The following is a 19,594-nucleotide window of genomic DNA, read 5'->3' on the forward strand; positions in this document are numbered from 1 at the left end:
AATAATTATTTCTTCTCTCCATAACTGAACACTTCAACTCATATAAAACCCTGTTTTCACAGGCTCCTGATGACACACACAGAGGTTCTACTTAAGCTTTGAAATAGTGCTAAGAGCAATGTCTGTCCGGGGGCAGGCTCAATGCCAACCAGCTTCTGCCCAAAGGCTGCCTGATGACACCAGGATGACATGCCCAAGTTATCACACATTATTATCTTGCAGACTCCCATTGCAAGTTGATTTAAATTAACTCACTAAGGGCACAATGAGAAGACCTCAGTTTAGTTACTATAGCACATAAAGAAGCAAGACATTACTTTTGCAGTGCTTGGGAGAACGCACTGAGGAGTTTACAGATAGATTTATTCTGAATGATATATTTTATTATTATTTTGATGTGTGACAAAATAGTTGATCATCTAGTCAAATTAAAACCTTTCTATATTTTTAATTAGGTGACAGAAAAGCTACAATATAAAATTAAACTGAAAAACTTTTGAACCTACTGAGGCATAATTACAATTTAAATACATCAATCAAGTAAACTTTACGTATTCCAGGAGAAGCTAATTATTTTATTTTAGAAATAAAACGATGGAGCATTAATGAGGCTTCTCCAAAAATGCTTTGCAGCATCTAACACACTGCTCATAAACAGTTTCAAAGTCCTTTTCATTCCCCTAGAAAAGAACACAGAAAAAAGAATGTAAGAATAGCAATACTGTCTTAAACAAAAAAACTTTTGCAAACTAGTTTCCTGCTGTCAACAATGGCAAATAACTGATATTAGGGAAGAAGAAGAACAGTACAAATACTTGGAGATAGTAAAAATTAGGGAGAAATATGCAAAAACTATCTGCAGCTCAGGAATTTTCACAGCCAAACACCGTGACTTTAACAGTCCTGGTTGAACTTTCCTTCACATATTTCTTCCATTGCCTTTTTGAGCCCTTAAAAGCCTTTTCTGTTTTTCTTTACATTCACAGTAACCTGTCGAGTTTCAGTTTAATGAAGCACCATGTGGAAAAAAACATCAACTCTTTCTTTTGAACCCGCTTCCCACTAATGCCATTTGATATTCTCTACTTCTTGGGTAATGAACAGCAACTCCTCACTCACCTTTTCCCACGATACCAAGATTTTGTAGGACCCTACTGTATCTTGATCCGCTTTTCTTTCCTAAACTGAAGAATCTTAATCATTGAATAGTCTGGGTTGGAAGGGACCTTTAAAGGTCATGTAGTCCAACCCCCCTGCAATGAGCAGGGACATCTTCAACTGGATTAAGTTAATCTAATTGGTTGTTCTTGGCTGACATTACTCAACTTCTTCGACCATGTCTGTCCATGTCTTTATCTCTGTCTTTCCTGATTACATGCTCTTTACAAGGAGGCTGACCAACCAGGGCTTCACCCAATATTGAAAATATAGGGGCACTGCATTATTTAAATTTAAATAATTGTTTTAAGCATAAAGACAAGTTTTCCTTTGCTATCCCAATAATTTGTATCATTTTGTTAAGTCCTTTTAAAAATTATGTTTACACTTGGCTTTATATAACATCATATGTTATATAATATCACGTCAACTGTGTGATCTGGAAAGATTATATATAATACATAAACAATTTTTAATCAAGCCACCCAAAGAATTTCTTACACATACATAGTATGGATCTTCAATGATAAGTTGTTTCTGTGGATCGTAAGTTCCAAGTAATTCAATTTTAGCCTTGCAGTTTTGAACTTGGTTGCTTTTCCTTTTCAGATCTCTGTAAAAGAGAAAATAAAATTTTCCCATGAATTTTTCTTCAGAACTTTTTTGGCATCAGCATGAGATGCTCATGACTGTTTCTACAGAACACAGAAAAGTAATATGCCTCTGGACTCAGTTCTGTGGACTCTCTATGCTGCTGCTTGTTTTTGTTTCTTTCTTGTTGTCTGGGGTTTTTTTTTTTTTGAGTATGGAGGACATACACATAAACTTAATTCAGAGCATAAACAAGCAGTGAGGCACTTGACCTAAGGCTTAATAGAACTTTGTAACTGTAAGTTCATCAACTTCTTCCTCAAATCAATAATTAGTACTTTCAATATCCACCTTTAGCTTGTATTGCATAAAAATAATGAACATTATCTAGATATTTTTCCACATGTATGAGGCAGCTTCTCCCATCTGTTCAAAACTAGTGTTCTAAATTGCTAGGCTGCAAGTTCTCTCAATACTGCCTCTAACTTGTGAATTGGTGAACGAGATCTGTCTTCCCTTGGACATGCTGTAACATCTCATCACTTGCCACATCCTCTTTCTTCTACGTTGCCTGCTGTTGATAAGATGTAGGATCATAGAATCGTTTTGGTTGGAAAAGAACTTTAAGATCATTGAGTCCAACCATTAACCTTGCACTGCCAAAACATACTGGTTTTGAGATGGTATTTTCCCCATCTACTTAGAAATGGTTACCCATTATCCTAAATGCAGTTAAAATGTACTTCTCATCACCTTCAGATTAAAAGTAGTTCAGTACTATGACTTTCACAATGAAGAGCAGTCAGAACACATTAAATTCTTTTATTATATTTCTCCATACCCAATCATCATTTTACTTCCTCAGCATTAAAAAAGGCAAAAAAAATTCCCATAAATACAGTCATAAGCATAATCAGTTTTAAGAAATTAAATTCTAACAATTAATTTTGATTAAGGAGTTAATTTCAGGTAGTTCAGAATGACAAAATAGCAGTGAGACCACAATACTGGTTTTCCTTAAAGAAAAATCAGGACTTCACTACCAAGTAAGAAGTTATTGTTTGAATTTACAGATTTTCAATAATTTCCCAGCCTTTTATTATTACAAAAAACGTCTAACCATTTCCTTCAAGGCTTTTGCATGCCACTTAATGAACAGGAGAGGGTCAGATGGCTGTGGTACTAAGGGAAAGGGATGTCCCAGATCTTCCTTTTTGATATGAAAGGCACTCCATCAACACCTGGAATCAGCTTCCCCTCCTAGTGCTATGAATGAGTGTTCTCAGGGAAAATGGTTGAATTGGGTGCAAATGTAACATCAAACTTAGGTGTAGCAGTAGCAATATCCCTCTTATAGTTGTGATGTTTCTTCTGCTCTACAGCTCGTATCATATACATTGTTAATACGGAACTTTTCATTTAAGAATTCAAGTGAAAATAGAAACAAGCCTAGTCACATCTTTGCCTGACACACTGCAATCAAGTAAAGTGTCCTAAAACCTTCATTCGTGCAGGCCGTGTGAGAGAGGCCATTCAAAACATTTAGAAAATTCATCAAAATGATACTTCTTTCAGTTAAGTGGTGTTGCTTCTTGAAGCTTTTACATGCTACTAATAGGGTTTTATTTGGTTTTTGTTTTGTTGTTGGTTGTGGTGTTTTGTTCCTTTTTGCTTTGTGTGTGCTTTTTCCTTTTTTTTTTTTCCTGAACTTTACAAGTAACGGTCCTTACAAGCACTTTGACGCTTGTAGTTTATTAAAGCTCAGCCCCTTAACACCAATCATCAACATGTATGTAATTAAGTAGAAATTTTGCTAATGACATCCAAATTTTCACAGTAGGCAGCTACTTCACCAAATATTTTGTAAGCATAAATTGCCTCAAAAGTGCAGTTAATTAGAACATAGCTAACACCAACAAACAAGATGTCACCCAGCCAACAACCTTACTTATTTCAGAGCTCACTATATCTCTATTCAAAAAGAAAAAAAAGAAAAAAACCACACTATATTTAATCCCTTTCAAGTTTTCACAGTGCCTTGTAGATCCCATGCAATTAGAAAAACAAATCACTTTGATCAAAAGACAGTATGTCCTCCTCCTTAACTATACATGCATCAGGTGCACATCTATAGCACAAATATACTGAATTTCCATGTGCTTAATCCTTGAGTGGCATGTATCACACAAATAATCACTGAATTCTAGCTCATTAAACATATTCGAAGTGAAAAATCCATCTATTAGGATATCATTCACACCACATAGGAAAAAAAAAACACCACACTCAACCAAACAAAAAAAGGCCATGACAAGCTAAGCAGTAAAATACGACATCTGTCTTCAAAGTGGCTTATGAGATATCACTACAAGTAATCCATATGAATTTGTTCCATTTCTTCATACATTACCTTAGATTGCTCTCATCCATACAAAGTATGTAATCAAAGGTCTGGAAATCATCTTTAGTAACCTAAAATTAAAAATATGTGCTTTAGGCTACAAACTATTTGATTTCTAAAAAGGGAGGAAAAAAAGTATTTTCAAATTTTGTAGTTCTGATTTATTAAAGGAGACACAGGTGGGAAGAATAAAACTGTGTACCTTCATCAACTTTTACAATAATTTAAGGCATTTGAAATATACTGTTACGACTATTTATCAATTTCTGCAAGTTTTCCACCAAAAAATAGCTATTTTACCAATATTTTTTTAATATCTCATGCATCAACTTAGAAACATCATTATAAATGACATTTTTAACACTTTCCAATAACTAAAGCAGGTTTCCAGTTGTAGAGACCATGCAATAAAAATGCAGACAAATTACTTTCCTGATAGAAAAAAAATAAATGTAGGTAACCTGGAATCAGTTTCAGTACTTCCAATCTAGAAATTTGTCACTCCAGAGAAGAAGATACTAAGCGAAAATCAAAGCTGAAGTATGATGGTAAGAGTTACGAACTCTTAAAAACAAATGCACTCACAGTATTTTAAGCCATATAAGTTCACAAAATGTATTATATGATGTGAAAAAAAACCTGTCATGTATTGTACATCTTTCTTTTTCTTTCCTGTAGCTTACTGACTCCTGAACGTGAATATTAACTACATTCAGGGATCCAAGTTCAGAGTGCGGAAGGCAAAAATTGCAGATAAGCCATAACCTTAAGTACTAAAGTTATCTGTACTGGAATAAGGATGGCTGTAGATGTTTACCAGTGTAATTATATGTTAGTTTACATTTAAGCCTTAGCTTAAGGTAGAATCTTCCCCAAGACAAGCCCACAATGCACAGTATGCTAGTATAAGATATCTCAACCAAGTATCCATAATGAGGATGAATAAATCAAATAAAATGTTTAGTGAGTTTACATTAAGACTGCATTTCACACGTGGTCCTATGTGTAGTATCATAACGAAGAAAGCTGGAAAGTTTGTTCAGTACAGGTTTTTCTGGCAGGCATCTCTGGGAAGGATGGGCTAGAGAACTGAGTGAGCAAGTAAACAAAAAGGCAAAACGTACTATCCTAGAAGTAAGAGTTTTAATTTGTAAAAAACATTTATATATTCAGAAAAATATTTAGATGGCAAAACATCCACTTATTTTTTTGTGTAAGCAGCAAATAGATAGTGATTAAGCTCCTATAACAGGGAGTAAGAAAAGACCTATAGAAACCATCACCAGACTAAAGCCATAAATGAAACATTCCACACAAGGAGAATTTGAAGGCTGAGGTGGGGGGGGAGAACATTCAAAAAGAAAGGGTTAATGGTGACAACTAATGCAGACTTGTTTATTTTCACTGTAAAAATATTTGCTGTATTCATGCAGTGCCTTTGACCTACAAAAATATTTTTGTAGTGGAAACAGCTCTGTTTTCCTGGCAACTCTAAGCAGTACCTCTACAAGCTGCTTCTAGTTCCTCTACACAGCCACACACTGGCTCCTGTGAAAATCTGTGGGCATAGATTACTTTGTGGTACAGACATATATAAGAATAAAATAAAAAACAGTGAAAAGGAAAAACACACCTGCCACACTTCCCACACTCTCTGTATACTTGACAACTTGACAGTTATCCCATGAACCAGAATTAACACAGACAGATGCAGCCCTAAAAACAAGATTACTGGTTGGCTTATGCTTTTAAGCCCCACAGTAATATCAGACACAAAAAGCTTAATTGAGCAGACTCCAGTGAACTGAAGATATTCATTAAAACTACAAAAACTAGTATTTTGTGGTAAGAAATGGAGGACATTCACATTTACGTACATTTTGAGAAGGGTAATGCAAAGTTCAAGTACGCAACTTTGGATGGAGCTACACAGACAACAGTAACTTTACACTACAAAATGCATATAACCATTTTAACGACCATCAGTGGAGAAACACATAATCATTCCAATTTATTTGTTAAACATTCTCTTTGTTTACATAAGGGAAATCTCCTTTTTTCCGTCTAAAACCCAAAGAGATGCAGTAGTTCTCAAATTTGTCCAGTTGTGAAACACTGTTTATTACAACTTTCCTCTAACCTCCCTTTCATATTTAAGGCAAATGCACGGTATGAGTCATAAAGAAATCAATTTTGGACTCAGCATGAATAAAAGTGAAACTGATTAATACCTATCTGTTTTGTGCATGAAGACTAACAGCATAGAGAATTTCAATGGGTGCATAAACATACAGCAACCTACCATCAAATAAAATGTTAACAAACTATTTCATATATAAATGTACACATTTATTTTTATACTTCAATTTTCACTTCAAATTTGCTTGAACAATCACTGTATATGATGGCAGGATGTAACCAGTTTAACATTCCCTCTTACATAAATCATTCTTGTAGCATTTATGTCAGTTTTGACTAAAAAAAAGATACAATCCCTGATTATCATAATTATGCACAAAATTACATGAAAGAAAGTGCCTTTCACTGGGTGGGTAACAGCTTTCCATAGAAGAGAAAAAGCTAATTGCATGAGGTAGGCATCTTATGACACTGTTTTGAAGGCAACAGAAGACAAATCCCTCCTCCCTATTTCTACAGTTTCTGTATTAAATCTTTCTTTAATCTGTTTTGAAACAAGTCACACACAAAATTCCATCCTTGAGTTTGTCTCCAACAGTGAAATAAATATACTCCCGCTTGTACTAAGCTGACCGCTCTGAAAAGTCCTGTTCCACGTGGTTGAGTCCCTCTCCTTCCAGAAGTACTGTGAGACCAAATCAGGTCCACACAGTTTAGAGAATCAGCAGAGACCATTTGATAGAAGTCTGAAAAAAACATATTGGCATTACCTAGCTTACATCAGTGCAAAATTAACCTGTAGTTCAGGGATTTGAAAGTTTTCTTTATAAAAGAAACTGCTTGTACTGGGATCTTTTAGACAAATTTTCATCCTGTTAGTCTTTCATTTTATTGTCTCATTCTTGTTAATTTCCTCTCCCTGTGTATGCAACATTTTAGGCTTTTCTGCTTTAAAAATCTCTTCATTTGCCCAAATATATAAGCAAATGTCTTCATTAAAGTGTTTTCATTCCCTTTCTGCCAGAAGAGAATATATAGATTTGTTTCAAGGCAGAGGATCAACTGGTTTTGGATGCTTTGCTTTAGTTTAACTGCTCATAAACCACTCTAGTAATACCCAAGAACAGTTCTCAAGTTTCCAAGGCTTATCTTTTAAGAATACAAACATGTTACACTACTGTGACTGAAACACCGACTGATTAGTTTCAGTACCATTTAGCTTGTATAATGATAATAATGGTGTTTGTAAGCACTGATAAATAGTAAATCCAGAACTCATAAAAGGAAAAGATCATAACAGACTTTTTCTAGTGATTATTCTAACAGTAAAACACTGAAAATCTGAAACGATGTTGTGCTCAATCCTGTTCGTCTTACATAACGGAGATCAGCATCAGGAAAGGTCAGCAAAGGGCAACTGACTAATTGAGGGAATTTATTTTTTAAAGTTAAAAAACTAAACATGTAGTCTTTGAAAGTAAAGAAAGTAAATATGACCTCAGTAAGGTCTAGTAAAATTCTGAAGGGAACAGAAATGGAAGATACTACCAAGACTACTTGATCTTTTTGTTAGCACAAAAAGTAGTGGCATAAACTCAAGCTAAGTAAAGATGAAGCCCTAAAGGAATTTATTATATCCAGAGAATAGTTAACTGAAGTTAAGTTACTGAAGTAAGTTATTCAGACACTTTTCAGTGCCTAAATGATTTAAAGAGATGCAGACACATTTATTTCTCATCTCTCTGGAATGCAGCATGGAAATACACACTCTTTTGTTAAGGAAAACTGAGATGAGTTTTGGTGAAACTTAGAGGATTTCACTAAGTGACAAATCAGTCTTTGACTTAAGAATGCTTCAAGGGTACATTTTCCTCTGACATTACCACCAATTATGCTACTAATCTTGAGTTTGAGTGCCTTCATTCCAATTTAGCACTTTTTTTTTTTTAAAAAGATCTTCATGCAAGAGCAGAAACTTTTTGTGATGGGTGAACAGGTATTCTACTTCTTTTTGGACCTTTTAAATAAAAATACAATTCCTTGCTGAAACAGGTATCACAGACTACTAGAGCAAGTCCATTGTTAAAAAGCATTTAAAAAACATTCCAGAAAAATACCCAAAATACTAAACATTTGAAGGCAGGATTCTTCTATAATGCAGAAACTGCTCCAATGCTTCCTAGTTACACTTCCAATAAAGCTTAATAACAAGAACCCCACTAACTTCAACTAGAAAAGTTAGTCCACTTTGTAGTCCTTTGAAAAACTGCACATCATATTTATTACTTGATACTTAACCATGCATTGGTCAAATGACTTCTGTGATTTTAACAGTTAGGGCTAAACAAGGCATGGGTATGAATAAGAAAGAAAATATACTCTCTTCTACCTGCCGTGCTCTATGTGCTGTCTCAATGCCATGATTTCTTAGACAGCTTAAAGCCCTTGCATCTGGGGAGCGCCCCACGTTCCAGTCTGAAACAGCAGCACTGTCTGTCATCCACTGTAACAACAAAACAAATACATACACATATTTAAAGAAAATTAAAGTACAGTACCTGCCTGGCAATATGATTCATGGTAATGCCATGCTTCTTCATGCAAGACTGTCCTCGATAGTCAGGAGGGCTTCCTATTTCATAGGCAGATGTCGCTGCACTGTCTATCCTCCACTACAGAAAAACAAATTCATATTTTTATGTTTTCCTTCTCACTGCTTTTATTTCTACTAACTGGCTACGAGACAGTTATATTTTATGCAGAAGCAGAAACGAATAGCTTACCTTATTTTCAACTTTTTCATCAGTTACAAGTTTTCTAAAAACTGCTTCAGCTATTGGAGAGCGACAAATGTTTCCTATAGAAACAGGAGATTAAAGTGAAATTTCAGATGATTAAAAACAAACACAAAATCAGTACTTGTATGGATATGTCAGTACAGCTCAGATGAAAGATTTTTGTTTACTTAGGTAGAATGTGGATTGCTTCTGTTATTATAACCCAAGAGATTCTGCAAGGGTGGAAACCCAGGGTCCTACACTGGGGTCGGGGCAACCTCCAGTATCAACACAGACTGGAGGGCTGAAGGGATTGAGAGCGGCCCTGTGGACAAAGACTTGGCGATCCCGGTGGGTGGAAAATCGGACATAAGGCAGCAACATGCGCTTGCAGCCCAGAATCACAGAATAGAATCACAGAATCATTTTGGTTGGAAAAGACCCCCAAGATCAGAGTCCAGCCATTCACCTAACACCGTCACTAAACCATGTCCCTAAGAACCTCATCTACGCGTCTTTTAAATACCTCCAGGGATGCTGATTTAACCACTTCCCCGGGCAGCCTGTTCCAATGCCTGACAACCCTTTCTGTGAAGAAATTTTTCCTGATATCCAATCTAAACCTCCTCTGGCGCAACTTGAGGCCATTTCCTCTCATCCTATCACTGGTTACTTGGGAGAGGAGACCAACACCCTCCATGCTACAACCTCCTTTCAGGTAGTTGTACACAGCGATGAGGTCTCCCCTCAGCCTCCTTTTCTCCAGGCTGAACAGCCCCAGTTCCCTCAGCCGCTCCTCGTAAGACTTGCGCTCCAGATCTCTCACCAGCTTCGTTGCCCTTCTCTGAACTCACTTCAGCACTTCAATGTCTTTTTTTGTAATTAAGGTCCCAAAACTGAACAAAGTACAGCAAAGATATGTACTTGTTGGAGCGGGTCCAGAGGAGGACCACAAAAATGACCAGAGGGATGGAATACCTAAGAAAGAACTGGGCTCGTTCAACCTGAAGAAGAGAAGGACTGGGGAGACCTTATTGTAGCCTTTCAATATATAAAGGGGGCTGTAGTGACAGGACAACCAGCAACAGTTTTAAACTGAAAGAGCATAGATTTATATTGCGTGTAAGAATAGCGACAGGCTGCCCAAAGAGGTGGTAGATGCCCCATCATTGGAAGTGTTCAAGGTGAGCCTGGAGGGGGCTTTCAGCAACCTGATTTAGTGGAAAATGTCCCTGCCCATGGCAGGAGGGTTGGACTAGATGATCCCTTCCAACCCAAGCCATTCTATGATTCTATAATATCCATCAGTCTGTTGAAAAGAAAAGATATGAAAAGATATAGCTTGTAAAAAACAAATAGGAGGGGTATTCTGTAAGCATACTGATCTTTTCTTCTCCTCCACAAAGAATCCATGACCACAGAAGACCAGCCAAAAATACGGAATTTAAATACAGAAAATGATTTTTATCTTCAAATCTTCCTTCATACTGGCAAATTTCAACTAATCCTTTACTGGAGAATTACAAATATTTGCCTTTAGTGCTTACATTACTACCTACTTGTTAACAAAAACTTTTAGACAACTCCAAAATACAGTCACCACCACTATGGAACCAACATAGTGAAATGGATGAACAACCTGTAGTAGAAATGCTCTTGACCACTGAAGTAAGTCACTGCAGGTCAAACTGAACCCTTATCAAGAGCAGCTTCCAGATACCAATTCTAAAACCCTCCCAAAAGATATCAATTACAGAAGCTCTAAAAACAGCTCAGGAAAATACATTTTCCAAATTCTTTTTGGTCCAAAACATGGAGGATTAGGAACAAAATGTACCTGATGGCAAATCTGAAGTGATGTCAATCAGCCAACAAACAGTTAAGATACATAATTTAGTAAATACATAATTAGTCTTCTCCTCCAATGACCTCCAATTGCACCAGCCACTGGTCTGACCTTATTGTCAAGAATGAAGTAATGCCTCATTAAAACTAGAAATAATGGATCTACAGCATTTTTGCTCCACTGCTGAAGCTGTAACTCAGTTAACCACCTAAAGTAGACCTCTCAAACATGCATGCCAAAATACATATTATTTGAAAAAGAATGAAAAGTCTCAACAATAAAAAGCCTATTCGACTATTACTTGAATTCTTCCTACCTTTCCATCCTTCAGAAATCCTAAGTAACTACATGGATATTCATAACATTTGATATGTCACCCAGATGCACAATAAATCATACAGACAAATCTTCACTTCCAATCAAATAGAATGTATGACTTTGCCCATCTCTGACTTTTGAGCAGGTAAGTATAAAATATCATAAATGGCAACACTCATTTCTATACCTGTAAATAAATCACTCCTCTGCTACTGATTAAATTCTTTCCAAATCTCAAATAGTACAAAAACGAAATGTCCATGAACAAAGCTAAATTTCTGGGAGTAAAAAGGCATTTTCAGATCTGGCACTCAGCCTCATTTTCATGCCTATATTTTCAAACAAAATATCAAGGTAGATTAGCCATTGCTTAAGAGAAAGAGGCTGCTATGATCTGGACATTTAATAACTTGCTGCCAATCATGCCAACTATTAAAAAAAAAAATGAAGTGGGAAGTGAACCACTGAAGGAATACAAACTTGTTGTCAAAGTTTTAAAGAACCTCAAATTACTAAATGAGCAAAAGGAACTTGCTGACCATTGAGAAACTGATCTTGACAAAACATTAAGTGAATTTTGATGGCAGTAGATCTTCTTCCAGAAGAAAGCATACTATTTTCTTTGTTTGAACTAGTTTATTCCAAACAGAGAAACTAAATGAGTCTTGGAAGAAAAATAAAACAGAAAAAAAGTTGTGTTTATAAATAAAGTGAGAAAACAGGTTAGTATTTATTAATGTTAAAAAAGTTCAATAATATGGTAATAAATTGAAAAATTAAATCTCACTTCTTTGAGTTTAAGCATTAAACAATATAATTTTAATAGGAAACAGAAGGAACATGGTGACATATAGCATAAGACAGAAAAGAACCTTCATAATCTATGAGCCCAAACCTTTGATATTGCAAGCATATACAGCATTGCTTCTCCTAAAAAGCATATCAAGTTCTCTTTTAAAAAGCCTATTCCAGATACTCCTTTCCTGTGGTAGCCAGAAACCTTCAAATTCCCACTTAATATTTTTTCTTGGAAGTCTATGCTCATCTGATCTTGGTTAACATCACTCTCTGTCTTAAAAACCTTTATTTCCTGCAACAGATACAGAACCCTTGTCAAGCACAGCTGTGCTAAACTAAACAAACCAAGCTCTCAGCCTCCTCATGAAATTAACTGACCCTTAACTAATCGCTCCAGTTAAGCCAAGTCTGCACTGGTTCTAATTTGAAATTATTTTTCTTGAATACTGACAAAACTACAGACTACTCTGCAGGAAAGGTTTTTACCAATTTGTTTTATAAAACAAAAGAGTCTGAAATATTTACTTAGCTCTTTTGAAAATAAGCTGAGATAACTTCTACAATCACATTTGACTCCTTCATGAGTATCAAATTTGCGATTCATAATCCCCTACTTCTAATTTGTCCATTCTTTCTCTATTGCTTCAAACAGGTGACACTTAAGTCTTCTTTTTAAACTACTAAATTCTGTTTCCATTACACCAGCTGTTGAGGCCATCCACTTATTCCTGTGCAATGTTCTTCCTCTGTATGAATGATCCCATGTAACTGTGCATGAACAGTAAGTTTCACTACTACACTCAAAATTTCAGTAATAAACAATTATTAATACTAATTAATTAACTAGTTCCTAGAATTTTGAAATGGTACTTTTGAAATCAATCCTTCATGGCTTTTTCTGTTTATTTAACCTTCTGCTTTACCTGGATTGAACGACTTGTTCCAAGTTTTCACTCTTCTGTAACCTGCTCACTACTCAAAATAAATGCCATAAATATCATCTTTGATGATATCACATCATCATGAATGGCACTGTGATTACCGATTGATAATGAACTACCACTTCTAGCAATAACTAGAAACTGCAGTTACATTATTTTTGAAACAAACATGTAACCTAGTTTGTGATCTAAAAATTAATGTATTTTGTGATGACATATTCCAGATCTTACTGGAGGTATTAACATTATTGAGGAACTGCAATCACCATTTAAATCTATCATTGGGGACTATGGACAGAATCCCTGAATGGACTTAATAGAAGCTCTTTTCTCCACATACTCTGCAATATTATTTTCATCCTAACCAACTCTGTTTAGCCCTGGTACTCCTTGCAACTGGTAATGTTAATCTCATCATTAACGTAAAGCCTTATCTCACTGACTTGTGCAAACTTCAATCACAGAATCACAGAATCACAGAATGTTAGGGATTGGAAGGGACCTCAAAAGATCATCTAGTCCAATCCCCCTGCCAGAGCAGGAACACCTAGGTGAGGTTACACAGGAAGGCGTCCAGGCGGGTTTTGAATGTCTCCAGAGAAGGAGAATCCACAATCCCCCTGGGCAGCCTGTTCCAGTGTTCCGTCACCCTCACTGAGAAGAAGTTTCTTCTCACATTTAAGTGGAACCTCTTGTGTTCCAGCTTGAACCCATTACTCCTTGTCTTACTGTTGGTTGTCACCGAGAAGAGCCTGGCTCCATCCTCGTGACACCCACCCTTTATATATTTATAAACATTGATGAGGTCACCCCTCAGTCTCCTCTTCTCCAAGCTAAAGAGACCCAGCTCCCTCAGCCTTTCCTCATAAGGGAGATGCTCCACTCCCTTAATCATCTTTGTGGCCCTGCGCTGGACTCTCTCCAGCAGTTCCCTGTCCTTCTTGAACTGAGGGGCCCAGAACTGGACACAATATTCCAGATGAGGTCTCACCAGGGCAGAGTAGAGGGGAAGGAGAACCTCTCTGGACCTACTAACCACCCCCCTTCTAATACACCCCAGGATGCCATTGGCCTTCTTGGCCACAAGGGCACAGTGCTGGCTCATGGTCATCCTGCTGTCCACTAGGACCCCCAGGTCCCTTTCCCCTACACTGCTCTCTAATAGGTCATTCCCCAACCTGTACTGGAACCTGGGGTTGTTCTTGCCCAGATGCAAGACTCTACATTTCCCCTTGTTATATTTCATTAAATTTTTCCCCGCCCAACTCTCCAGCCTGTCCAGATCTCGCTGGATGGCAGCACAGCCCTCTGGCGTGTCAGCCACTCCTCCCAGCTTGGTGTCATCAGCAAACTTGCTGATAGTACACTCAATTCCCTCATCCAAGTCATTGATGAATATATTGAACAGTATTGGTCCCAGAACTGACCCTTGAGGCACTCCACTAGATACAGGCCTCCAGCCAGACTCTGCCCCATTGATCACAACTCTCTGGCTTCTCTCCTTCAGCCAGTTTGCAGTCCACCTCACTACCCGATCATCCAGTCCACACTTCCTCAGTTTTGCAATCCTTATTTCCCAGTCATCTCTTTCCCACTACCATTGCTATACATTTCATATCCAGTTTTACATCCCACATCTGTTTTTTCCAGGCTTTGTTAAGGTTCTCACAGATGCAAAATATTTCCTAAATATGGATTGACAGCCATCATTGGGGAATGAAGGGGGAAGTCTCACAAAAAGATTCGTAGGGAGATTATCTTCTTCCTTGGACTCAAACAATGTTTTCCTTATATGTTATCTACACCTTATCTTTGCTACCTATCATCCTCTGTGTTCTTTTCTCCTTAGTTGTATTTGACTGATCTGCTCTTTTTAAGTAGATGTCCTGGTTTTGGCTGGGATAGAGTTAATTTTCCTTCCAGTAGCTGGTATAGTGCTGTGTTTTTGATTTAGAATGAGAAGAATGTTGATAATACACTGATGTTTTGGTTGTTGCCAAGCAATGTTTATACCAAGTCAAGGACTTTTCAGCCAGAAGGCTGCAGGTGCACAAGAAGCTGGGAGGGGACACAGCTGGGACAGCTGACCCAAACTGGCCAAAGGGATATTCCATACCATAAGACCTCATGCTCAGTATATATTTTGGGGGAAGAAGAAGGAAGGAGAACTTTCAGATTGATGGCATTTGTCTTCCCAATTCACCATTATGTGTGATGGAGCCCGGCTTTCCTGGAGATGGCTGAACACCTGCCTGCCGATGGGAAGTAGTGGATGAATCCCTTGTTTTGCTTTGCTTGCATGTGCAGCTTTTCCTTTACTTATTAAACTGTCTTCATCTCAACTCACGAATTTTCTCACTTTTACTCTTCTGTATGGTGCTTAGTTGGCAGCTGGGGTTAAACCATGACAGGAGAAGTTAACAGTATTAAAGTTCTCTAAATCTGCACCTTCTCCCTTTATTTTTAAATTTCAAGCTCTTTATGTTGTAGTGACATTTTCAGTCATAGAAAACTAGTACCCAGGGTACCCAGAAAGAGTCTGCCCATTGAAATAAATCCTAAAATCATCCTCAATTATCATGATTCAAGGGTAAGAGACTTAAGTTTCAACCACAGAATCAGTACTGGAACCATTTGTTGTTCACATTTAAGGTGTCATGCTTTCTCACTCATTTTCTAGGGGCAAGGACACCACTGATGGTTATCCAAGCCAATGCTTAATTTTTTGAGCTCTTATTGCAGTCTGTGCATTAATCTTTGATTCACTCCCATACAGAAATAGAAGCGTTTCTTCGACTGACAGGAGGACAACCTGAATCCATTTCACACTCAGGTCCATAGCTCACTCCTACATACTGTTGATCTATTCCTCTATTATCTCAAAAATTTTTCTATCTTCATTGTTCGTTATTCAGCTCTCTCACTCCCTCAGACCTTACCCAAATGCAAACACATTTTCTCTTCTTTTTTTCTGTCTGCTGTTTGTAACAAATTTTACTACCTTTCATCCTCTCATGTTTAAAAGCCTGCTTTTAACTCTACTTTTTCCATGAATGGTCTGAGTGCCTTTAATACTGCTTCCCAGTATCATTTGCATCATCCATCAGGTCCCCTTCATAGGAAAGTGTTTAAAACTTTCTATTCACTCTATTCCACTCTGTAATTAAACTCCTCTCTGAACTTCATCACGATTCCTAGTTCTTTCCATTCAAGTCTATCTTGTCACACTCAGCATTCAATTAGCTTTGTAAGGCACCTTGAATGGTGCTTGAATGGCTCTGATTTTACTCCAGATTCCTTGGCCTTTCAATTCACAGTCAATTTCATGGAATACTTACACTCTTTATCGGAAACACCTAAGTATATAGCCACCTAAATGAAATCAGCTAACTTCCATACATCTTCCCACTACCAACATACAGTGGGATTTCTCTCAGAAGTTGAATATTAGTGCGTGTGTGTATATATATATATCTCTCTCTCTACACAGATGCTGCACAGAAGAAAGGTATTTTCTTTACATTTATCTAACATTCTTTTCTTTGTCCAAAAAAGGGTATAATTTATTTTTGACAGCTTGCTAAGAACACTTATTACAGCAGCTGTTTTTCATAGCTTCAATATCTTATCCAGGCAATTGCTTTCCCATTCTGCAGCTATAAATGGCATTTTGATCCATGAAACCTTGTATTTGTCTATACCTAAACACATATTATGGATTGTGACAACTGAACTAGGAAACTCAAATCTCTCTGTAACTGTAACCTAATTTCCTCACTCAATAAATTGTCATTTTAGAAATTATTTTATGCAGTCTAGATCTCTGACAGCAATACTCATACTCCGTGGTTCACAACAAGCAACCATTTTCTGAGGACCCAGCCAAAACCACTTTGCTTACTGTTCACCTGTTTCACAACTGTTCCTCCATACATGGAGGAGATCAATAAGCCTGTGCCTGGTCTAAGATGCCCATGCAGCTTGTTATGTTATAGTGGACAAGTCATCAGAGAGAAAGAAGATGACTTATGTAACACAGCATCATATTAAGCTCATTTCTGGAGATCAATCATTAGTTAGATGAGCTACTTAAGAGTAAAAGAGCAAACTGCATTTTGGTTCACCTCCAGTTTTAATTATTTCTTTGCCTTAAACGAAAAAAGTTCTCTTCTGGTCCCTTATCATATACTGTAATTACATAATTTTCTGGGTGCTTCATTTATTTCTCAGTGATGAGGAACCCTTACCATTAATGTAATTATGCACATTAACGAGATTGTATTTTGTTGTGTCATTTATTTCTGCTTATCTCATTACAAAGAATACAGTCAACAGATACTTCAGTAATAGGTTTCTTTCAGAAAAATGTAGAAAGAAAATGTAATTTTTCATGAAGGCTTGTACTTTAAGGGATCAGCTCAAACTGAATATGGCAAACTTCAGAATTAATGTGCTTTATTAATAAGCACAGAATACTACACATAAATTTAGTTCTAGAAACCTGTTTAGTACTCTTTTCAGCAATAACCATGGGTGTTCTTTCATGGGTGAGGAAAAAAATCTATTAAGGCATCAGGATCAGTCTTCAAGACTGACAAAATGCATTAAGCAAACTTAAAGCAGAAAGAAGAAAGAAGTTGCCTACAAAACCTGAGTATGTATTTGACTGGAAAAAATAAGTGCTTGTCATGTCAATTAGGTTTTAAGTCACACACCACATATCATTATGGTTATTTTTTTATCCCCCAGTAACACAAAAGGGGAAATTTAAAAGGTATTTACAACATTTGTTTTTAAAAAATCCATCTTGTTAATGCCAGATCTGACCTGTTCAGCCTTTCCTCAAGCTTAATATTAATAATTTCACCCCACACCTAAATTATTTACTAACAGTTCCTCTGAGAATCAACTGGATTAGGAACTTGTAACAGTGCAAATCACCATTGTGGGCTTACAGACCCATAGATATACCTGAATCATTTCATAAAGATTACTACTGCATTTAGAACATAGTGTTTGGAAAGAAAGATGCACAGTAACTAGATGTTTTTATACAAAAATGTTTTAGACCACTGGCTCCCAAACATACAGCAGTTGATAATCCCTTACTAAGGAATGTTTTCCCTAAATTATTACTAGGGACTGATTTTACTCTAAGGTAAACATCAGAATATATTTTGCAGAACTAAACTCTTGTTTTGCTATTCAATTAATCTGCATTTCTCCTGTTACAACAGAAAAGCAGATAGAAGAAAAAAGGAAAGAAAAACAAACAAACAAAACCAACCAAATAAAAATGAACAACAACAAAAAAAGCCAATGGTTTTGTAACCAAACTGGCAAAATGCCAGGGATTCACAGAGATCAACTCTCATCCCATAGGTGAGATTACAAGGGCTAGGAAGCAGCTAATGCTAAAAGCTCTCCTAGCTCTAAGCAAAGAGCCATCTAACTTGTTATCCCCAAAAGGGAGCAGAAGCAGATGTTTAGAGAAAGCCTGTACAAATGGGGCATGGCCCTGTAATCCATGTAGTCAGGTTAGCAACTTTTGGTTGTGAAGATACAGTAGATCATCTTGCTTATCAGTAATCAATTGTCTTAAGCTTCAGGAAACCCTTTTACACCATTTACACCCAAGCCCATTTACACTTCTGTTTTCCATGACTTCTTGTGACCTGAAATTCACAACTTAAACACAAAGATTTCTTTTTTTAAATAGCTTCCTAGTTTTTCATTTAGGTAGCCCTTCATAAAACTCATATTCTTTTCACTCTTTTTCATAATAGCCATAATTTCATAGATCAAAACCATCTCCACCCTCTACCAAGTTATTTTCGTTACCTAAAGTCCTAATATATTTTCATTCTTACAAAGACCGTTCCATTAACTCCAATTACTTCTGTCACAGTTTTCTCTCCCTCTTTCAGACGTGCAAACCCACCCAAGAGGTACCGCTGCCGCCGTGCACCGCCAGGACAGTGGCTGGCGGGTTCTCCGTTCTCTCCCCGCTCTTTCGGGGGCCAAGCTCTGAGCAGCCCGTCTCAGAAAGCCATTCACAACCACCGCCCAGCGCTGCTCTTGAGCAACACCGGTTAATTCAGAGCTCACGCTTGTTTCTGCGTATCGAGGAGCTGGCTCTGCGCCACACGCAACCTTCGCGTTTATCAATACTGAGTTTCACGTGTTGTTTTCTACTGATCACTCCGCTCTATCACAAAGACAACGGGAAGGACGTGGACGCTGCTCTCTGCCCGGGCAGGCAGACACCCGCAGAGCCACCGCGAGCGGGACGGGACAGGCCTACCCGCAACGCCGCCGGGTGGGACAGCTCCCCCCGCCTCACCGCGCTCCCTGCACCCCCGCCCGGTGCCCCGACCGAAGAGCGGCGGGAGGAGGACGCAGGAAGACCCGCCTCTCCCCTCGCCCCGCTCACCCAGGCACACGAACAGCACCGACTTCACCTCTCCCGCCGCCATCTTCGCGCGGGGCCAGGCCACCTCAAGGAAGGGACCTTCTCGGCTGTCGCGCAACTTGAGCCTCGCTTTACGGCACGGGCCGTTGCAGCCGGCTACATTTCTTGCCTGATTTGAGAAAACAAAAAAGAAAAAAAAAAAAAAGGGGGGGG

At 37.7% G+C, this 19,594-nt stretch overlaps 1 protein-coding gene across 2 annotated transcripts; it reads right to left on the bottom strand.

Moving 5' to 3' along the window:
• Nucleotides 1-554: 554 nt before the first annotated feature.
• On the bottom strand, nt 555-19,508 carry ACP1 (acid phosphatase 1). 2 transcript variants are annotated; one of them, XM_065632392.1, is made up of 6 exons: nt 19,403-19,508; nt 9,073-9,146; nt 8,679-8,792; nt 4,160-4,221; nt 1,666-1,771; nt 555-680 (listed from the first exon to the last, which is right to left on the bottom strand). In XM_065632392.1, the coding sequence occupies exons 1-6, from the start codon at nt 19,443-19,445 to the stop codon at nt 603-605; spliced, it is 477 nt and encodes a 158-aa protein (XP_065488464.1). In that variant the 5' UTR covers nt 19,446-19,508; the 3' UTR covers nt 555-602. The 2 variants fall into 2 exon arrangements, with proteins under 2 accessions (XP_065488464.1, XP_065488463.1); XM_065632391.1 differs by lacking the exon at nt 8,679-8,792 and adding an exon at nt 8,848-8,961.
• Between the last annotated feature and the right edge of the window lie 86 nt (nt 19,509-19,594).

The sequence above is a fragment of the Caloenas nicobarica genome, chromosome 3, assembly GCF_036013445.1.
Source record: "Caloenas nicobarica isolate bCalNic1 chromosome 3, bCalNic1.hap1, whole genome shotgun sequence".
Taxonomy (NCBI): domain Eukaryota; kingdom Metazoa; phylum Chordata; class Aves; order Columbiformes; family Columbidae; genus Caloenas; species Caloenas nicobarica.

What these genes read in the sequence shown, in the direction of transcription:
- ACP1 (XM_065632392.1), bottom strand. Translation starts at nt 19,445, where the DNA reads ATGGCGGCGGGAGAGGTGAAGTCGGTGCTGTTCGTGTGCCTGG. An exon ending in ATGAAAAAGTTGAAAATAAG is followed by an intron (nt 8,793 to 9,072) that starts GTAAGCTATTCG and finishes TTGTTGTTACAG; the next exon opens with TGGATGACAGACAGTGCTGC. An exon ending in ATGGATGAGAGCAATCTAAG is followed by an intron (nt 1,772 to 4,159) that starts GTAATGTATGAA and finishes TCTCTTTTACAG; the next exon opens with AGATCTGAAAAGGAAAAGCA.